The sequence below is a fragment of the Bubalus kerabau genome, chromosome 19 (genome assembly GCF_029407905.1).
Source record: "Bubalus kerabau isolate K-KA32 ecotype Philippines breed swamp buffalo chromosome 19, PCC_UOA_SB_1v2, whole genome shotgun sequence".
Classification (NCBI taxonomy): Eukaryota; Metazoa; Chordata; class Mammalia; order Artiodactyla; family Bovidae; genus Bubalus; species Bubalus kerabau.
Genome location: NC_073642.1, coordinates 65,560,303 through 65,581,288, shown reverse-complemented (window position 1 = coordinate 65,581,288; position 20,986 = coordinate 65,560,303). Strand labels below are relative to the sequence as shown.

Sequence of the window (20,986 nt, the reverse complement as noted above, 5' to 3'; positions counted from 1 at the left end):
AGTTTTGTAATATAGTTTGAAATGAGGGCGTGTGATGCCTCCAGCTTTGTTGTTCTTTCTCAAGATCGCTTTTGCCATGGGGGTCTTTTGTGGTTCTGTACAAACTGTTGTATTATCCTGCTGCTGCTGCTGCTATTCACTTCAGTCATGTCTGACTCTGTGCGACCCCATAAATGGCAGCCCACGAGGCTCCCCCGTCCCTGGGATTCTCCAGGCAAGAACATTGGAGTGGGTTGCCATTTCCTTCTCCAATGCATGAAAGTGAAAAGTGAAGGTGAAGTCGCTCAGTTGTGTCCGACTCTTAGCAACCCCATGGACTATAGCCCACCAGGCCCTCCGTCCATGGGATTTTCCAGGCAAGAGTACTGGAGTGGGTCCTATGGAAAATGCCATTGGAATTCTGATAAGGATTGCACTGAGTCTCTTGATTGCTCTGAGTAAGTATGGACATTCTAACCTGAACACAGAGTCCTCTTTCTTTGCTTTGGTGAGTCTGGCTAAAGGCTTGTCAGTTTTGTTTATCTTTTCAAAGAACCAGTTCTTAGTCTCATTGCTCTTCTCTGTTGTCTTTTTAGTCTCTATTTCTTGCTCTAATCATCATCGCTTCCTTCATTCTACTAACTTTGGGCTTGTTTTGGTCATCTTTTCCCAGTGCCCTGCGTGTAGAGTTAGGCTGTTTGAGACTTTCCTTGCTTCTTGAGGCAGGCCTTTCTGCTATGAGCTTAGCAGTACCATTGAGAACTGCTTCTGCTGCATCTCACAAGTTCTGTTAGGTTATACTCCCATTTCTGCTTGTGTCCAGGCATTTAAAAGTCTCTCTCTTGATCTGTCCTTCAATCCACTTCAGCAGCATGTTGTTTAATCTCCATATTCTTGTGATCTGAAACCATAAAGCTCCTAGAAGAGAATCTAAGTGATAAGCTCCTTGACATAGGTCTTGGTGCTGATTTTTTTGAATCTGATACCAAAAACAAGAGCAACAAAAGCAAAGCAAAACAAGTGGGACTATATCAAACTAAAAAGCTACACGCAAAGGACGCCATCGACAGAATGAGAAGGCGATCTGCTGAGTGGGACAAAGTGATTGCAAATCATATATCTGATAAGGGACCAATATGGCTAACAGATACATAAAAAGATGTTAAACATCAGCAGTGATCAGGGCAATACAAACCAAAACCACAAGGGGTTATCATCTCACACACATCAGAATGGCTATTATCTAAAAGAGAAGAAATAAAGTGTTGGCGAAGATGTGGAGGAAGAGGAGCCCTTGCGCACCGTTGGCAGGAATGCAGACTGGTACAGCCGCTATTAGAGAGCAGTGCAGAGGGGCCTCAAAGTCAAAATAGAGCTATCACATGATCCTGCGATTTCACTTTTGGGTATTTACCCCAAGAAAATGAAAATACTATTCTCACCTGGGAAATGCCACTGACAGAGGAGCCTGGCGGCTACAATCCATGGAGTCACAAGAGGCAGACACGACTTAGTGACCAAACCGCCACCACCAAGTCCAACACATACACACGCCACGTTCACAGGAGCAGTATTTAAAAATAGCCAAGATACGGAATAATCCAAATGTCCACTGACGTATGGATAGATATGGAAACTGTGGTATACTGTATACACAATGAAATATTATTTAGTCATAAAAAGAATGAAACCTCACCATTTATGACAACATGGATGGATCTCAAGGGCATTATGCTAAGGAAAAGAAGACAGAGAAAGACAAATACCATACGCTCTATCTCGTATGTTCTCATGGATACAGAGAACAGATGGATGGTTGCCAGAGGAGGGCGGTAGGAAATGGGGGGGAAATTATGCACATGAAGCCGCTTAACACAGCTGCTACCACACAGCAATTTGCCAGCAAGTGTTAACTGAGAAATGTTCAGTCCTTAGAGATGGAAATATGCAAGTGGCATCTGGATGAGGCTGGATAGCCTCCTGTCAGAGATCCCGCTTTAGGAGGGGTACGAGATGGGTTCTCAGCTCTCCTCTGGCTTTCAGGCTCCAGGGTTTTGTGATCTGAAATTGGAGGCACTGTCGCTCAGTCGTGCCCAGCTCTTTGCAGAATTCTCCAGGCCAGAATACTGGAGTGGGTAGCCTTTCCTTTCTCCAGGGGATCTTCCCAACCCAGGGATTGAACCCAGGTCTCCCGAATTGTAGGCGGATTCTTAACCTGCTTCCCCACAAGGGAAGCCTGCCTCTGGTCAGGAAGGTGAGCTCAGGAAGATTCTGAGACCTGAAGGGACACCCGGCACGCTGCCGGGGTGCTAAGATGAGAGCTCAGGTTTACTGCCCCACCCTGCTGCGCTGCTGGGTAAAGCAAGGCCAGAGCACACTTGGCAATACCGTTTTCCTCCAAGCCTAAGCCATGTGGAAGGCAGGTTGGGTTGTCCTACAGCGAAGAGAGAGAGTGAGCAAGAGAGAGAGAGAGGGTGCCAGAGAAGCACCGTGTACTAAATTAGCTACGGAAACACAACTGTTTCATAACTTAATTGTTACACACTGACAGTGCAGTGTGGGCCAACATCTATACCCAGGTTCCTGGGGTGGTTCTCTCTCTGGGTTCAGCTTTAGATCATCAGAAAAAGGGCTGGAGGTTTTGTGGTTACACGCGTGATAAGAAGCACAGTGACTTGTGGTTAGCATGGCTCTTCAGAGGGCACAATAATCGCAGTGCAGGGGCCAGCATGAGGGAGATAAGACCCTCTCCCTTCCCAGCCCAGAAAGCCTGTGTTCAAGTGGCTTTGGTGCTGCACCGTTGGTGGACACAGAGGGCCATGTTTTAAATGGAAGGTCTGGAAACCACATCGGATCAACAATGGCTGTGGGATACTGAAGCAGATAAAAAATGAGCCTCTTCAGGCACCCAAGGAGAGGATGTGGGGAAGTGAGATTTAGAACCTATGGTTTGAAATCTCTGGTTGGCTATGTTCTTGGAGGGGAACTTAGTGGCACTGGGAACTGGGGGTGGTGGATGCCTATCCGGAATACAGGAACAGTGTGGCCAAAAGTACTGGCTTAAGGAACTCAGAGACCAGAGAGAATACCTAATTCAGTTCAGTTCAGTCGCTTAATCGTGTCCGACTCTTTGCAACCCCACGAATCGCAGTACGCCAGGCCTCCCTGTCCATCACCAACTCCCGGAGTCCACCCAAACCCATGTCCATTGAGTCGGTGATGCCATCCAACCATCTCATCCTCTGTTGTCCCCTTCTCCTCCTGCCTTCAATCTTTCCCAGCATCAGGGTCTTTTCAAATGAGTCAGTTCTCCGCATCAGGTGGCCAAAGTATTGGAGTTTCAGCTTCAGCATCAGTCCTTCCAATGAACACCCAGGACTGATCTCCTTTAGGATGGATTGGTTGGATCTCCTTGCAGTCCAAGGGACTCTCAAGAGTCTTCTCCAACACCACAGTTCAAAAGCATCAATTCTTCGGTGCTCACCTTTCTTTATAGTCCAGCTCTCACACCCATACATGACTACTGGAAAAACCACAGCCTTGACTAGATGGACCTTTGTTGACAAAGTAACGTCTCTGCTTTTTAATATGCTGTCTAGGTTGGTCATAACTTGCAAGGAGCAAGTGTCTTTTAATTTCATGGCTGCAATCACCATCTGCAGTGATTCTGGAGCCCAGAAAATTAAAGTCAGCCACTGTTTCCTCAACTATTTGCCATGAAGTGATGGGACTGGATGCCACGATCTTAGTTTTTTGAATGTTGAGCTTTAAGCCAACTTTTTCACTCTCTTCTTTCACTTTCATCAATAGGCTCTTTAGTTCTTCTTCACTTTCTGCCATAAGGGTGGTATCATCTGCATGTCTGAGATTATTGATATTTCTCCTGGCAATCTTGATTCCAGCTTGTATCTAATTCGATCCTCCCTTTTTACAGGCAGGAAAACTGAGGCCCAGGGAGAATGAGTGACTTGTCTGAATTACATGGTACGTAACAGGAGAACTGAATTTAGAAGCCAAGCTTGTTACCTAGGACTGTGCTGCTTCTGATTGCCAGCATAATGAGTTGAAATCTTTCTTCCTATAATTCCTTCTTTGGTCTTAGCTCTAACCTCCTAAAGCCTTAGGAATCAATGCTCTATTTTTAGAGACTTTCAATATTAGACTGGGAGAGAGTGATAAAGCCATTCTAGAAGTTCTCAGGGTTCTCTGAGGCATATGGCTGGCCTCTCCTCTGCAGCTCTTGGGTGGCCAACTCTGTCCCATCTATTCCTGGAAGTGAAGTGAAGTGATAGTCACTCAATCGTGACCGGCTCTTTGCGACCCAGGACTGTAGCCTGCCAGCCTCCTCTCTCTATGGAAGTCTCCAGGCCAGAATACTAGAGAGGGTAGCCATTCTCTTCTCCAGGGATGTTTTCAAGTCAGGGATTGAATCCGGGTCTCCTGTATTGCAGGCAGATTCTTCACCGTCTAAGACACAAGGGAGGCCCTTACACCTAGAGCACAGAGTCCAAAGGCTGCTCACCTAGTTACGTATCTGCTAGCCAGACACAGCCCACAGGGGGTTGTTTTGAATACAACTACCGTAGTAGGTACAATTACTAGGCAGCGGGTTTTGAGTCAAATGGCTCGGGATTAAAATGCTGGCCTTATTACTTTGCAGTTGAATAACCTTGGAAAAGTTACTGATATTACCTTCTTCATATGTAAAATGAAAATATTATAAATTATGCTGGACTGAATATCCTTGTGGATATATCAGTGTGAACATTCCTGTAAGCAGAACTTCTGGATCAATGGACATGGTCATTGAAACATCTGGTATTTTCTATTTGAAAAGATCTATTCTGAAACACCCCACTGCCTCCTAAGGAAGGAGGGCCCACGAGCGTGCTGTGGACACGTGTGTGGCACACAGCCGGCACAGCGCGTGCGCGTCTGCCACGAGCCAGCCAGTGCTCACTAACGACGGACAGGCCTCGGCTGGCGCTTAGGACGCGCTGCGCCTAGACTGGCTCCATCCCTTCGTTAACCTGCTCACAGCACGTGCATTGCTGTAAGTCCACTTAGGGGCGTGGGTCAGCTTCATTTCACACACTCCTCTCCAGAGATGCCCACACTGCTGAGTGCCACCATCAGCTACTTTCTCCTGTTCTGGAACAACACAGAAGTGGATTCATACGGCACACACTCTTTCTCGATGTTCTTTCATTCCATGTGGTATCTATGAAATTCACCTGTCACTGCATCGATAAGAATTCAGGTTTTTTTTGACGGCTAATAACATTCTCTTTTTTGATATACCATAAATAACTTATCCATTCTCCTGTTGATGGACTTGCCCATCATTTCCAGCTGTTGGCTATTAGGAGTAAAACTGCTGTGAGTATTTTCACATAGGTCTTTTAGTGCACACAGGTGCTCATTTCTCTTGGGTATGTTACCCAAGAGTAGGTTATAGGGTAGGTGTATATTGAGTTTTACTAGGATTTGGCAAACCATTCTTCAAAGAGGCTATACTGACTGACACGTCCGCCAGCACGAACGGGAACTCCAGCTGCCCTGCATCCTCACCGCGTGTGGCACCCGTTGTTTCAGCCTTTACACTTCAGTCTGCGTGGTGTGTGCTAAGTACTTGGCGGTTTTCATTCGCATCTCCCTGATGAACAGTGACGCAGAGCAACTTCCATGGGCTCGTTTGCCATGTCTTGTTTCCACTGTTTTTTTTTTTCTTTTGTGAAACTCTTGTTCAAGTTTTTTTGCTCATTTTTAAGAGGCTGTCTGCCTTTTTCATTTTAGGTTGTAGGAGTTCTGTATATATTCTTCACGAGTCCTTTGTCATATTCATACACACACACACACGCACCCCTTCTCCTAGTCTGCCCTCTTTTAATGGTGCCTTTTAATAAAGAAAACTCCTTAACTTTAAAGAAGTCCAACTTCATTTTTTTTTTTTTTACAGTTAATGTTTTTTGTGTCCTGTTCCAGGTTAAAAAGATGCTTTCCTGTATTTTCCCCTCAATATGATAAAGATATTTTCATGAATCTTCTTGTAGATACTTTACTGATTCACTTTTCATATTTAGGTTGACTTTGAATTAATTTGGGGGTATAGCATGAGATGGGGTAAAGTTTTCTTTTTCTTTTTGTATTGATATCTGATTATTCTGGTATCATCCATTGAAAAGACCATCTTTAGCCCACGAAGTACAATGGTACCTTTGTCATAAATCATGTGACCATATACATGGAGGTCTACCTAGACTCTTTAAAAAATAACAAAAATATTTTGCTTTTTCTCTATTGTGTATCTGCTTTCTATTTCATTAAATTTTAGGTTTTAATTTTTCCTTCTATTTTTGCTGGTTTATGTTTGTTTTTTTTCCTAGCTTCTTGAGATAGAAGCTTGGGTCATTGACTTTTCATTCTTTTTCCAAAATACGCATTTGTAACTATGCTGCTGCTGCTGCTGCTGCTAAGTCACGTCAGTCGTGTCCGACTCTGTGTGACCCCAGAGACAGCAGCCCATAAGGCTCCCCCGTCCCTGGGATTCTCAAGGCAAGAACACTGGAGTGGGTTGCCATTTCCTTCTCCAATGCATGAAAGTGAAAAGTGAAAGTGAAGCCGCTCAGTCGTGTCTGACTCTTAGTGACCCCATGGACTGTAGCCTACCAGGCTCCTCTGTCCATGGGATTTTCCAGGCAAGAGTACTGGAGTGGGGTGCCATCGCCTTCTCCGATTTCTAACTATACATTTCCCTATATGCTGTTTCATCCCACAAATTTTGCTACATTGCAGTTTCACTATTGTTCTGTCCAAAATACTTGTTAATTTATATTGTGAATTCTTTTTTCTTTTGGTATCATGGATTATTTAATAGTATACTGTTTAATTCCTCTGTGATCAAAGAAAACCTCTGTATGATTTTAATCCTATTACACGTGTTGAGATTGGCTTTGTGGCCCAGAATGTAGTCTATTTTGGTTAATGCTCAACGTGCACTTGAAGAGACTGCATATTCTACTGGGACTGCTTATAGTTTCTATAAATGTAAATTAGGTCAAGTTGGTCAATCACGCTCTTCAAATTTTCTATGTCTGCTTATTCAGTTTCTTGCAGGTGTCATCAGAATCGCCAACAAGACTTTTGGATTCTTCTATTTCTTCCTTTAGAACTGCCCATTTTTGCTTTATATATTTTGAAGACATATTAGAGCCTACAAATTTAAGATTGTTATATTTTTTCAATTGATGCTTTTTGTCATTAAATAGGCCCTTTATCTTCAGTAACACTTCCTGCCTTGAAGTCTATGCTGTGTGATATTAATACAGTCACACCGTTGTCCTTGGTCAGTGTCTGTAAGGTTTGTGTTGTTTCCCTCTGTTACGTTTCAACCTGTGTCCTTATATGCTTTATTTTAAAACGAATTCTCCAAGCTTTGGCAGGACTAATCTAGACAAGTACTGAAGGTTAAACTTATTTTAAAAGGTCACTTTTTGTGTGTGTGTGTCAGAGTCCACAATTACATTTGCACATGTTTTATTTTGAGAAGTGCAGCAACAAGTGGGAGTGATTTCCTGTCCTCTTCAAGGAAGGCCTTGCAACTCCAAATACTGTCTAACGTGTTTCTGAGGCCTCTGAGCAAGAACAGTCAAGAGCCCTTTACAGAGAAAGAAGCTGATGGTGGGCAACAGTCTTCCTAACCCACGAGCTCATCTGGGTCTGAAACCTGCAGGGTCTACAGGCTGGCCAAGGCCTCATGTGAGGTCTCACACATCCAAACCTCTACTCAGAGACAGGATGTCCTTCCCAGGATGCTTACCAAATGGCCAGCTGGCTCGTGGGCTCACAAAGCAACACACTCTTCCATAGGATCCTTATAGAACAGTTCTTTCTTTTATGGAGTTTAAATCTTCTTGATTGTAGTATCCATGCAATATTCCTAGTTCTGTTCTCCAGGCTTCACAGAAAAAGTAAGATTTCCCTTCCACATGGAGAAGGAGCCCTTCAGAGATTTGAAAACTGTGCTCATGCCCCTTTCACTTTTTCTCTCCTCCAAGTATGTATCTCTTGCTACTTCTTCAGCTGCTCCACGTATTAGCGCTGCTTTCAGACTTCTCACCGGTTTGGGTGCTGTCCTCGTTACAGACGCCATGTGGCACTCAGATCTGTTCCTGACGTTCATGGTGAAGTAACACCAGTTCATGGTGGAGCACAGCAGGACTATAACCTCCCTCCATCCGCACCTCTACTTCTATTAACGTAGCCTGAGAACTACATTTGGTAGCTAACACTTCCAGTGGACATAATGAAATATCATTCTCAACTAAGTATCTTTTGGTTTCTTCCCCTCAATTTGAGATTCAGGTTAGACCTTGGCTAATGATACTGTCTTACCAGTCCTTTTCCCCACACACAATCACCTGGTTTTATGTCCACCTATTTTACAAAAATGGGGACGAGAATTCTTACAGCTTTATTCTTTTTGGTGTCATTGGGGGAATGAAATAATAGACATGAAGAGTGCTCCATGAGCCATAAAGCACATTAAACATATAAGATATCCCTATCTGGGTATAAGACCAGGAATCTCTGTTTCTCTTAAGATGCTTGACCTTGTAATCCATATTGGCTGGAAAACAGACCTGAGGAAAATAAACTTTTTCTCCTGTGTCCGTAAAGGTTATTACAGACCAGGTCTCCTGCCACTCTCTCTAATGCCTTGGTTTACTGAGAACATCTTTTGTGTTTCTGACTAACATGCTCCAGCCATCCAGGCAGAGTTACAACCATGTTCCAGGAGCCTATTTGTTGAATGTGTAATTCCAAGTGGAAGGCTGTGTTTAACTCCTCCGTCAGGCCGAGAAATTTGCTAAGGCAACTGAGTCTCTCTGAATTTCCCTGGGAGATCACTGCCTGCCTGCCCCCACCCCCAGATGCAGGAAAGGCCTCCTCCCAAATGAGCCCCAATATGTGCTTTCCTCTGAAGGAGGCTGAGGCTCCTGAGAACAAGGTTTATGCTGGTTTCAGGGAATCTGGTTTTCCAGTCCCAAGCCCTTCCCACACACCATGGTATCTTGCTAGTGTGCCCTGCAGGGCAACCAAGAGGCATGAAGGGAATGGAAAACTTGTCCTAATAAAAGCAACAACCACTTAGGGAACACCCACTGTGATTCAGGAACTGCACGAGGTTATGGGCTGTATATCGAAAGTGAGCACCAGAGTGGAACTGCCTTGTGGGCCCCCACCCGCAGGTGTTAGGGAAACGCGTGAGATGCTTTGGTTGTCACTGCAGTTGGGGCTGAAGGTGTTCTATGTCCCTGCAGTGCTTGGTGCGGTGTGCCTCTAAAAGGCAGGGCAGGAATCAATGAACTTGAAGAACAGGGAAACAGCTTCTAGAAGCTTCCTAGAATAACCTTCCTGCCAGTAAGGCTCAACCCAAGGGACAGAGATTGACCTGGAGGTGGCCAGGGCTCCAGGTCAGACAGACTCCCTCGGACCAGGGGTTCTGAAGTGAGGCTCCGCTCTTCAGCCACAAGAATCTGAAATGCAATCGGACTGTTCTGGCCAAAGCAGAAACCCATTCAACAGGCAACACACTTTAAAAATAGAGTCTTGGTTTCTGTTCTCTTTTCTATTTGCGAACATGATGATTCTTGCAGAGATAGCAGCTAACCTGCTGCTCAGCTCAGCCAAGGACTGACCGACACGGGCTGCCAGAAGATGCTATTTAAGGCAGAGGTTTTCATAAATGCTAAACTACAGATCTGTTCATTTTGCTGCTGAAAATGTCCTCGTCAATCTCTAAGAAGAGAGCAGAAGCCCTGACCAAAGTCACTGTGGTGAAGCCACAGGAGCCCTTTGTCTGTCTGTCTTTCAGTCCATGTCACGTCAGACCACTCTGTCGAGTTATATTACACAACTATCCCGGCACAGGTAGACTTACCTTGTATTTATTTGCACAGGTACTTACCAGATACACTCACAAACTCTCTCATCTGATTTGCCCAGCATGCACTACTAAGAAGATAAACAATCCCAGAATCTTCAAATCATATTGAAGATTTAAGTACCTTCTTGCCTTTCAAAGTAAGACTCAGGGGGTTGGTGGACCAAAACTCTTCACAGCCATAGTATTGGTTTGGTCAAAAAGTTCATTTGGGTTTTTCCCTAACATCTTTCTGTAAGACGTTACAGAAAAATCCAAACTTTCTGGCCAAGCCAATATTTATAGGTACGCAGGCAGAAAATGTTGTTGTTTTATTGGCTACAACCCTGACTATTCACTGGAAGGACTGATGTTGAAGCTGAAGCTCCAATACTGTGGCCCCATGATGCGAAGAGCTGACTCATTGGAAAAGACCCTGATGCTGGGAAAGACTGAAGGCAAAAGGAGAAGAGGGTGGCAGAGGATAAGATGGTTGGATGGCATCACCAACTCAATGTACATGAATTTGTACAAACTCTGGGAGATAGTGGAGGACAGAGGACCCTAGCAGGCTGCAGCCCATGGGGTCGCAAAGAGTCGGACATGACTTAGCAACTGAACAACAATAACAAGGCAGAGAATAATACTAACCCATTTGTACATTTTTAAAAACTGTTTCACATCTATTGTTTTGTTTTTATTCTAATATGATACAACACAGTGAGGGAGGCACAGTGTGGACTACTGTCTCTACAAGAGAAAAATGAAGCTCACAGGACAGTGTGCTCAGGGTCTTACACCTTGGAGTACGAAGATATGCAGTCATGACTTTGAACCTGGGCCTCTACATGCTGACTGTGCTGCTCTGACCGCTCTCCAGCATGCCACCATGTCACATGTGTGCGTGTGTGCGCGTGTGTGTGTGTGGCGCAGGCTCGCGGGCATGGCCTATCCCTCCAGCACTTACCTGCTGATCCTGAAGCTTGACTCCGACGACTCTGAAGGTGTTGCTGGCAGTGTTGTGGTAGATGTTGATCCGGCTGAAGCCCTGCTGGCCAGGCTTGATTGGTACCCATTTCTTACTGGTGTCATCGTAGACCATCACGGAAGCCCGGGCTTGGCAGATACTCTGTTCACTGCAGAGCAAGAAAGAACGTTAAGTCGGCCTCAGCCACAAGGGATGGATGCTGGCTTCGTCCTTTTCTGAAACGGAGGCCAGCTGCCACTTGACACAGAGGAACTCCCTGGTCGCCAGAGCGTCCAACTCCCTACAGAAGGGCTGCTGGGTGAGGTGATGGGTTCTGAGTCTTCACAGACCAGGGGAGAGGAGAGGAGCTCTGGGTCAACGTTTCCACGGAGGTACGTGGAAGAGACTCACAGCTCTGCCTTCAGGGGAAAAGTGATTGAATGGAGAAAAGCATTTCAGCCATGACTCGCTGTCTACAACATTCTAGGCATAGTGTTAGATAAGAAAACGTACTAAAGCACCTAAGCTTCACAACTTAGGAAGCAGCCACTTCTCCCCATTCTGTAGATGAGAAAAAGCATGGCTTGCAGACTTGGAAAGATTTATACAAATTCACACAGGTATTGGGTGATTTTATCTGGGGCCTCCAACCAGTTCTGTCTGCCTCTAGGGTACACAACATCGATAACATTCTTCACAACAGCCGACAAAATGCTCAACTGGTTATGTTACGAGAGTGTAGCTTCACACGAGCTATGCAGACAGTAACATGACTAGGTGAGTGTCTAAAGAACAGAGTGATGGAAATCAAAACAAGCAGATGGCTGCGCCCTGTTCACTGGAGACATTTCCAAGCAACTCCCCCTGCTCAGAATATGACAGAAAACCAGGGAAAAAGCAAAAGAAGCGCCTGGAGAGAGAAGACAGCCATCAGGAAAGTCAGCGCCCTACCACGCCTGCCACCAGTTCGGGGCCCCCGGGCCTGCCACCTCTTCACCTTCTTCACCTTCAACATCCACGCTCTCAGTCTCTCGTCTGTTAGAAGCCCCTAGATTAGAAAGTGAGACCTGGCTGTACAGGAAGGCACACCAGCAGCAGTGGGGAGCGGCTGCTAGTGGGAAGGGAGGCTGGAGAAACGCAACTCAAGAATCCAGAGTGGAAAGTGAAGCCCAGCAGGTCAGGGCCGGTGTCTGAGGAAGTGAAAGTGTGTGCGGCGGCCACGGTCATGAGGAGACTGAGCAGGCAGGACACAGTCAGTCAGTCCCGTCACCATATTTAAGGGGCAGGGAAACCGAGCACTCAAGGAGGTTCCCTCGCCCCCCTCTCAGTGGTCACCAGGTGGCAAACTTGTGGTTTTATGCAACTGGCCCTCAGCAACCTGGAACAGCCTCAGCTTGGCCTCAGCAATCGGTGCCTGAGCCTCCCCAGGACCCGCTCCCCTAAGACTCCTAGAAGGTGGAGGACCACGTGCAGACTATGATTATCTTAACGGTAATCTGGGCACGTGCACAGACACCCATGCACACATGCTGCCTCACCGCACTTTTCACGAGTCTCTCCGTGTGCTCCACAGCAGTCTAGCCAATGACTTCGCGTCCAGACCCCCAGCCCCAAATACCTCCTCCGCGCCATCTCGATCGCGCTGCTGCACCCTCAGCTCTGCCCTGGGGAGCAGGAGTCGGGTCCACCTGACGCCAGCTGCCCCAGCCTGTGTCGAGGGCTGTCTGTGCTCACGCGTGTTGGGAGTGTATTACATGGGTTTTACTCTGCGATCGTGCTACACTTTTTTTTTCATGATTCATTATTCATTCAACAAACAAATAAGGGGAAGTCAGTGATGAACCAAACAGGCAGGGGTTTTCCCAGAAGATGGCCATCTCATATTGGCAGGGAGAAGAAAGCATAACAAAGGGATAACCAGGGACTTCTCTGGGTGTCCAGTGGCTAAGACTCTGTCTGCACCTCCAATGCAGGGGGCCCAGGTCTGATCCCTGGTCAGGGAACTGGATCCCACATGCTCCAACTAAGACCCAGCACAGCCAAATACACACCTAAAAATAATTTTTTTTTTTTTTTTAAAAGAAAGCCAAACACAGCACTATGCTCTGCCTTCTCTGAGTTCTGGAGCCTGAAACTGTGTCTCTTTTAGGAGAATATTAGCAAGTTATTCTTGCCTGGAGAATCCCAGGGACAGACGAGTCTAGTGGGCTGCCATCTATGGGGTCACACAGAGTCGGACACGACTGAAGCGACTTAGCAGCAGCAAGTTGCTGCTCCCCTGGCTGAGCCGTTGGGGCCCTGTCCTCACGAAGTCTGCTAGGAATCAGAGTGAACTGTACACAGAATCAGCAGACCTTGGTCCAGGTCGAGTCAGAGTCCCCCTGATGTAAACTAACTACTAGCCAGGGTCGGGGCTAAGTGTGTCACTCACTGCTGCAGCTGCGCTCAGGCTCATGGGGAAGGGAGCGAGCAGGCTCGCGCGGATGCCGGCTCAGGAGCTGGAAGGGACCCTGAGACGCAGCACGGTGTTAGCAAGGCACAGGTGCGATCAAGTCAGGGGATCTGAGCCAAAGCCCCAGCTGCGGCACTCACTGGCATGGGACGCAAAAGCCCTGAGATGTCCCTGGGGGAGCAACCAGGAAGGACGCATGTGGGGACACCCTGTGCGATGGCCGTGGAGGAGCACCCTTCAGTTGACCTGCAAAGAGCCTGGCTCCACCAGGGGTCCCAGCTGCTGCCCCGGACACCCACTATGTCTGCACAGAGGCCATGTTCTCTGCCAATGACTAAATGGTGACAAGGCGACCTGGTCCGTGGTGGGGGCGGGGGTCGTCCCCAGGGGAAACCTCCTCCTCAGCCAGGCCCGAATCCAAGATGCTTCCTCCTCAGTTCTTCCTGTCCCCTCTCCCCCTGCAGACCTGTCTCGTGGCCTGAGGCTCTGTGGGCCTCTCTGCTCCCTCCATCCTTCACTGACCTCTGGTAACTAATCTTCCTCGGGGCCTTGGGGCCTGCCTCTTAGAAGACCCAAAGAGACACAGCCTGCACGGTGCAGGCTCCCCGAGGGCAGGAACACATAGGTCTCATTCTCTGCAGTCTCAGGACCCTGGCACAGAGCAGGGCCTGATGACCAGCCCCTGTGAAGAGAGCTGTGGAGAGGACCCCACTCTCTCCCGCACAACACGACCCATCTTCTAAAGCAGCCCTAGCGCCCACCGAGCCTCTGATGGAGTTGCCAGCTACAGGGACTCCCTGCTCTACAAACCAGCCCGTTTTGCTGCAGAGCAGCTTGAGTTGTCCTTGTCCTGAGGGACAGTCCACTCCGCACCCTCCAGAAGTGCAAAGGTGTTCCAACAGTTCTGTCTGATCCAGTGGACAAGTTGAATGAACGTCTTGGCTCTGGTATCCATTGTTCACGTGACAAAGCCACCCCACTCTACTCTAGGGAGTCCTCCTGGTCACGTGCTCTCTCGGGGTCTGGGTCCCACTATTGCACGACCCTCTTGTCTTCATCTGACAAGCACAGATGCCAGTGAGCAGTCAAGGCACATTCAGCGATGCAGAGCTGCCCTCAGCGACCTCAGAGCTACTCAGGAAGGACGGCGAATGAGCACACACCTTCTCGGCCTGGAGGGCTTGGGGAGCCGGGGAGACTTCCTGAAGAAACTGCGGTGTGGGCTTAAAGATGCAGACCTGTCAGCCCCAGGCAGGTTCAGGAAGGGGATGTGGGGTTCTAGGCGGGGGAGGCCAGCAGAGGTGGGGGTGATGGGGGGCAAGAATGGTGTGCTGCATGCGGAGCCAACCCTGCGGCCCCACATACACCTCCGGGGCTGCCCAGTGGAGATGATAAGGCATGCATCCACCGGTGTGCTCGCCCCTCGGAGATGCTGAAACATCAACCACTATTTTTAAAGTTGTAATTATAGTCACAGGCTCCTCCCCCCGCCACCGTTTTTTTAGAACTTCAGGTTCAAAATTAACTTGTAGCTTAAAAAAAAAAAAATCCCTCTTTTTGGACTTCCCTGGCAGTCTAGTGGTTAAGACTCTGCATTTCCAATGCAGGGGCGCAGGTTCAATCCCTGGTCAGGGAACTAAGATCCCACATGCTGCACGGCATGGCCAAATATCCCTAATTTCCCGCCATTTGACCAGTGTTTATCTGTCTCTGCTTATTTTACTACCATTAACAAAACCTAAATGCAAGGAAGTGCTTCTTTACTTAAGATACGCCTTATTATCCCATTGGGAGTTTTGTTTTGTTTATAGGAGTCAGCATTTTATTTATTATTTTTATTGAGATACAACTGCCATATAACATCATACTAGCTTTAGGTGTACGAAATGTTTCACTATTTGCTTATATTGCAAGATGATCACCACAGTAAGTCTTGTTATTATCCATCACCATATCTAGTTATACATTTCTTTCTTAGTAACTCTTGATTACTACTCAGCCTACACACTGTCTCCGAGCACCACACATTCACTGTCTTTTAACAGCTCCACTTGTGACTATGAACCTCTGTGCTACACACACATTTCCCAGGTACCAGACACTTCACTTGTCCAAATCAGTTTTTTTGAGGAAAGTTAATTTGGTAAATGGGGCCTCCCTGGTGGCGCTGTGGTAAAGCATAGCTTCCACGTGCACCAGTCGGTGGACTCCTGCCCCACCACTCCCTGCATGACCGGGAATGAGCCCTCTGGACCCCGCGTGGGCTGGCAACGACTCCCCATCCCAGCCACACTCTTTTCTGTGCAGTCAACGTGGAATCCTTCCCACTCTACAGATACCTTTCGGGGCCTTTCCAGGCATTTACTACAACAATTTGAAGGACAGAGGTTGATGTCTTAAAGTTAGGGTGTGTGTTGCGTCCGACTCTGTGATCCCATGGACTGTATCCCGCCAGACTCCTCTGTCCACTGGATTTTCCCGGCAAGAGTACTGGAGTGGGTTGCCACATCCTCTTCCAGGGGGTCTTTCTGATCCAAGGATCGAACCTGTGTCTCCTGGGTCTCCTGCACTGGCAGGTGGATTCTTTACCACTGCACCACCAAGGAAGCCCTAAAATTCGAGTAAAATGATGCAAACTAAGAAGGGAACAGACAGCAGTAAGGCCAACCCCAAAAGGCTTGCCAGAAAGCCAAGCCCAGGGTTGAGCCTGACACGGTCCAGCACTTGGACCTGTAAGAACCGGCCCCTCGGCACTGCGCTCATCTCTGCCTCTCAGCAGGGCTCTCACCCGTCCGTCCTGCTTCTCAGTGCCTGCGTTAAGCGCCCGTCTGCCCCACTAGATGACGAGCCCCTTGAAGGGGGGGGCTTTCCCCTTTTAAAGGGGTCCCTTGTGTGCTGCACACTGTTCTAACTGGGCACGAGTGCACTCATGGTCGTGTGCCCATGGGAACACTCCGCCTACAACCCTACTCCGTGTATTCTCAGAGAGGCAGTGAGTAACTGCCAAACAGAAGCATCTGTCGCAGATTACCATCAGTGCTGTGGGTCTCACTGCGGCCTGGGATCTCGAGTCAGGAAACCGCAAGGCTGAGGTGGGCCTGCTGCAGAGTGAGGCTCCCTGGAGGCCGGCGGGGGAGAGATCCGCTGCTCTGGGAAGGCGCGCGCTGCCCCCCCCGGGTCCCCTAGGAGCGCACTCGGGTCCGGTCACGCCTCACCCTCCCTGCCGGCCCTGCTTAGCCCAACCCAGTGGGTCCGCTCCCTCCAGATGGAACATGTCCTCACACTGTCCCGAGGCTGACCATGTTGTCCCAGTAGGACCGACAACCTGGCTTTGCCTGGGACTGAGGGGCTTCCTGGGAGGTGGGGCAGGACGCTCAGCGCTAAGACCAGGACAGTCCCAGGCACAGCGGGGGAAGTGGTTAGACAACCAGGAGGGCCCTCTCCCTCTCCCCCGAAAACATGCTGAGCCTGAGCCTGGCTGCTGTAAGCTGAGAGGAGCTGGCACCCACTCCCGACTCCCAGCTGCTACCTCCAGCTCTCGTTTTCTCTTCCATCAAGCTGAGAAATACGATCCCTGGGAGGACAGACCCGCACAACAGTGGCAGGTACAGCAGGTGGTGTGAAGAAAGGTCACCCAGAGGCTCTTCAGTGGGGCTGCGGCATCGCCCTCTCAGGACGTGACACGGGAGGGCACGTGGGCACAGCAGGGCTCAGAGGCCCAGCGTGGGGGATGCCCCTGCAGCACAGCCCGAGCCTCTGGCGGGTGAGCCTCCACCCGGGGGCTTGGGTCACAGGCAGGACCCGACTGCCCGCATGCTGCCAGGATGCTCAGGGTGACTCTCCAGGCTACCCCAGGTCTCGCCTCATGCCGATGTGCCGTCTGCTTAAGCCAGCACCTTCCTCATCCGGGACGATCTCTCTTCCCTACACACACGGTTTGCATCCCACTGTTTCAGCTCAGGTCCGTGCTACTGCTTCCAGAAATCCCTATCCCACTCACTGCCACTGTCCTGAAGGTCTGTCAATTTTCTCCGTTTTCCACAAGGCAGGTTTTTTGTGGTTTGTTTTAAAAATATCGTTCATCTCTGGAGCCCCAGTGACTGGGACCTAGTGACTGCTCAATAATAATCTTTGCATAAATGCTTGCTTTTGGGTGTGCCTAGTTTTGCCAGTTATCACATTTCTCAGCCTCTTTAGGGATTCTTTGGTGGAGGTGAGGGGTAGGGGCTGGGTCACTACTGCTTTCTCTTCCTGCATCAATCTGACAAATAAACCAAGAGAACACCCCTTTTTCTGAGTACTGACTATGTGCCAAGTATATGCCCACGCCTGGTACTTAGAAACTGGATGTGTGAACAGAGCCATGGTCTGCGTCCTCAAGGGGAGGCGCATGGCCCACCGCGCTCCAGGGGTGCAGAGGGGGGCGGGGTGAACAGGAAGAACGCGACATACAGGTGGGAGTGGGTAGCCGTTCTATCGCACCAGAGCAGGAAGCACACTCAGCTGCCTTATGTCTGAGACACGAACTTGATGACCGGAGCAGAAGCCAGATCTTCCCAGTGGGAAGGGACATATCCCTTGGTAACAAGTAAATCCCCTCTAGGGCGACCTTTCTTTTCTTAATGGGAACGGACCTGAAACAGATTTGATGTTTTGTTCTAGACTTAAAATGTTCATTCTGAAACAGTCGATGACTGTGAGAAGCAGGCGTGGGCTCCCGTGATGCCGCCACCCGTCTCGGCCCAGGAACTGCGGTGTCGCCTCGGAAAGCTGCTGAGCTCAAGAGGCCCCTGCACCCCAGTGTCCTCCCCTCGGCCAGTGGGAGCCGCCAGCCTAGATTCTTGCTTGCTTTTTGTAGTTCAGTCATATAACCATTTTACAGAAGTGGTCCTCAAATGTTCTTTGGTCTCAGGGCCCCTTTACACCCATATAAATATTTGAAGATGCTAGCTAATTATTACAGAAATGCAAATCAAAACTACAGTGAGGTATCACCTCACACCGGTCAGAATGGCCATCATTAAAAAGTCTATAAACAAATGCTGGAGAGGGTGTGGAGAAAACAGAACCCTTCTACACTGCTGGTGGGAACATAAATTGGTGCAGCCACTATGGAGAACAGTATGGAAATTTCTCAAAAAACTAAAAACAAAGTTGCCATATGACCCAGCAATCCCACTCCTGGGCAGACATCCGGAAAAAACTATAATTAAAAAAGATACGTGCACCCCTCTGTTCAGAGCAGCACTACTCACAATAGCCAAGACATGGAAACACCCTGCATGTCCACCAACAGAGGAGTGGATAAAGAAGATGTGGTACATACATACGGTGGAGTATTACTGAGCCATACGAAAGAAGAAATCATGTCATCTACAGCAACATTGATGAACCTAGCGGAGAAGGCACTGGCACCCCACTCCAGTGTTCTTGCCTGGAAAACCCCATGGACGGAGGAGCCTGATGGGCTGCAGTCCATGGGGTCGCTAAGAGTCGGACACGACTGAGCGACTTCACTTTCACTTTTCACTTTCATGCATTGGAGAAGGCAATGGCACCCCACTCCAGTGCTCTTGCCTGGAAAATCCCATGGACGGGGGAGCCTGGTGGGCTGCCGTCTATGGGGTCACACAGAGTCGGACACGACTGAAGCGACTTAGCAGCAACAGCAGAGGCACCGAGAGATGATCATGAGAGACAAATACCATATGACATCACTTATATGTGGAATCTAAAATATGACACAAATGCACTTATCCATGACGTGGAAACAGACTCACGGACACAGAGAACAGACTTGGGCTTGCCAGTGGGGGCCTGGGGGGGAGGTGGTGGACTGCGGTCTGGGATGAGCAGAGGCAAACTCATGTAGAATGGACAGACAAGGCCCTGCTGTGTAGCACAGGGAGCTATACTCAGTATCCTGTGATGAACCACAATGGAAAAGAAGATGAAAAAGAAGGTATATACGTGTGTAATCACTTTTCTGTGTAGCAGAAATTAACACAACATTGTGAATCAACTATACTTCAATAAAATAAGTTTTAAAAAATTACTGAGGGAGCCAGAAAGCTTCTGTTTATGGAGATTAAGTCTATCTATATTTATCGTATCTGAAATTAAAACTAAGAATTTTAAAAAACGCAAGCACACATTTCCTTGGCTGTCCCAGTGACAATGTCAACACATGTCATAGAGCCTCTGGAAAATTCCACTGTGCACTCATGAGACGAGACTGAAAAGGAGAATAATGTCTCAGTATATTACAAATAAGTTTTGACTCAGAGCCCTAAGAGGGTAGGTCTTCTGAGCACATTTTAGGAACTGCTGCACCACAGGAATGAAAACACTAAATCAGACATCACCGAGCAAGACGCAGAATCTCAAATGGTGACTAAGGCCCAGTTTTGTGAGTGTGCCAATTAAAGAAAGGCTTTGGTAAATGAAGAATAAATTCAGTGTCAAGCCCAAATGTCCTTTCTTCCATCCAAGCTGGTCGGGAGGGCCAGACTGCCAGGTCACGTGCGGTCAAGACTGCCGGCCTCTCCTCACTCTGACGCCAGTGTCCCAGATGCCCGGACAGCTGGCCCCACTTCTCTGGGAAGCCCAGTGGAATCCGGAACAAACACTCAGACCAACTGTTGAGAGTCTGACACCCTCAGCCTGAGCCTGTCTCAAGCCTTCCCACTCTTCCTCTCGAGGCCACCCAGCTGACAGGCCAGGTGGACACAAGGGCGGCTCCAACCTCAAACACTTTCCAATTCCAATGTACGCCTGTGTCCCCAAGTCTGTGTGGAAGGGAAGCAGGGGTCAAACGGCTCGGGGGCCTCTGAGGGGATCTGGCCGGGCCAAGGACCGGGCAGTACATGCATCTCCAAGGGTAAGCTTAAAGCCTGGCAACGAGACCAGGCTGAGCCCAGCTGACCCCCTGATCACCGGCTCAGGTTCACACCTGAGTGAGTGTGCGTCATCCCCAGGGCACGCGGGCAGGCGCAGACCCTGTGCCCGAACAGCTCTAGGCTGGGAGGGGAGGGGGCGAAGGAAGGATGACTGACAGACAGAAACGTGGGCACTACAGGAGGGCTGAGGAGGCCTCCTGCCTCCGTGGTATTAACAGTGGGAAACTGGAGACTACACAGAGTAACAGAGACTAGGAGCCTTGATTCAAACTATAATTCTGGGCAAGTTCCTTTGAGAAGTTACAGATGAGCTTAGCTTTTGAAAACACAAGAGAGCTGGCTTTAGACCCCAACTCTCCCAATAGTGTGCCCTGGAGCTGGTAAGCTGACTCTGCTGACCCCTGTCCTTACCAGCGAGATGGAACAGCAGCGGAAACCACAGAGGAGGTTAAATGCAACATACATCAGATCACACAATGAGCAAAATGCCTGGCAGAGAACTGGAAACCGGGTACTGCTGTTACTTTCTCTTTTAAGGGTTCAGCTGTCAAAGTCTAGACCAGCTCTCAGGCACTTCCTGCCTCAGGACACCCAGGGAACACAACACACTCCCATGAGATGCTCTGATCAGAAGACGACAGCAAAGTTTCAAGACGCTCTTCAGTGACTGGGCTCCACAGCCCTGCAGCACGAGCAGCCCCGCTGACACCCTGAGGGCCGGCGGCCTCGCAGGGCAGGGCGGGGCGGGGGCGCCAGAAAACCTG

At 48.8% G+C, this 20,986-nt stretch overlaps 1 protein-coding gene and 1 non-coding gene across 4 annotated transcripts in view; one reads left to right on the top strand and one right to left on the bottom strand.

Moving 5' to 3' along the window:
* The window catches only part of EVL (Enah/Vasp-like), a 143,935-nt gene that overhangs the window by 40,071 nt on the left and 82,878 nt on the right, over nucleotides 1–20,986 (bottom strand). For all 3 annotated transcript variants that reach the window (XM_055555501.1, XM_055555502.1, XM_055555500.1), the window contains exon 2: nucleotides 10,872–11,040. In XM_055555501.1, the coding sequence (XP_055411476.1) occupies nucleotides 10,872–11,040 (169 nt within the window). The remainder of the gene's footprint in view (nucleotides 1–10,871; nucleotides 11,041–20,986) is intronic.
* TRNAG-UCC (transfer RNA glycine (anticodon UCC)) lies at nucleotides 14,888–14,959 on the top strand. Its single transcript has one exon. It is a non-coding gene; the product is annotated as a tRNA-Gly (tRNA).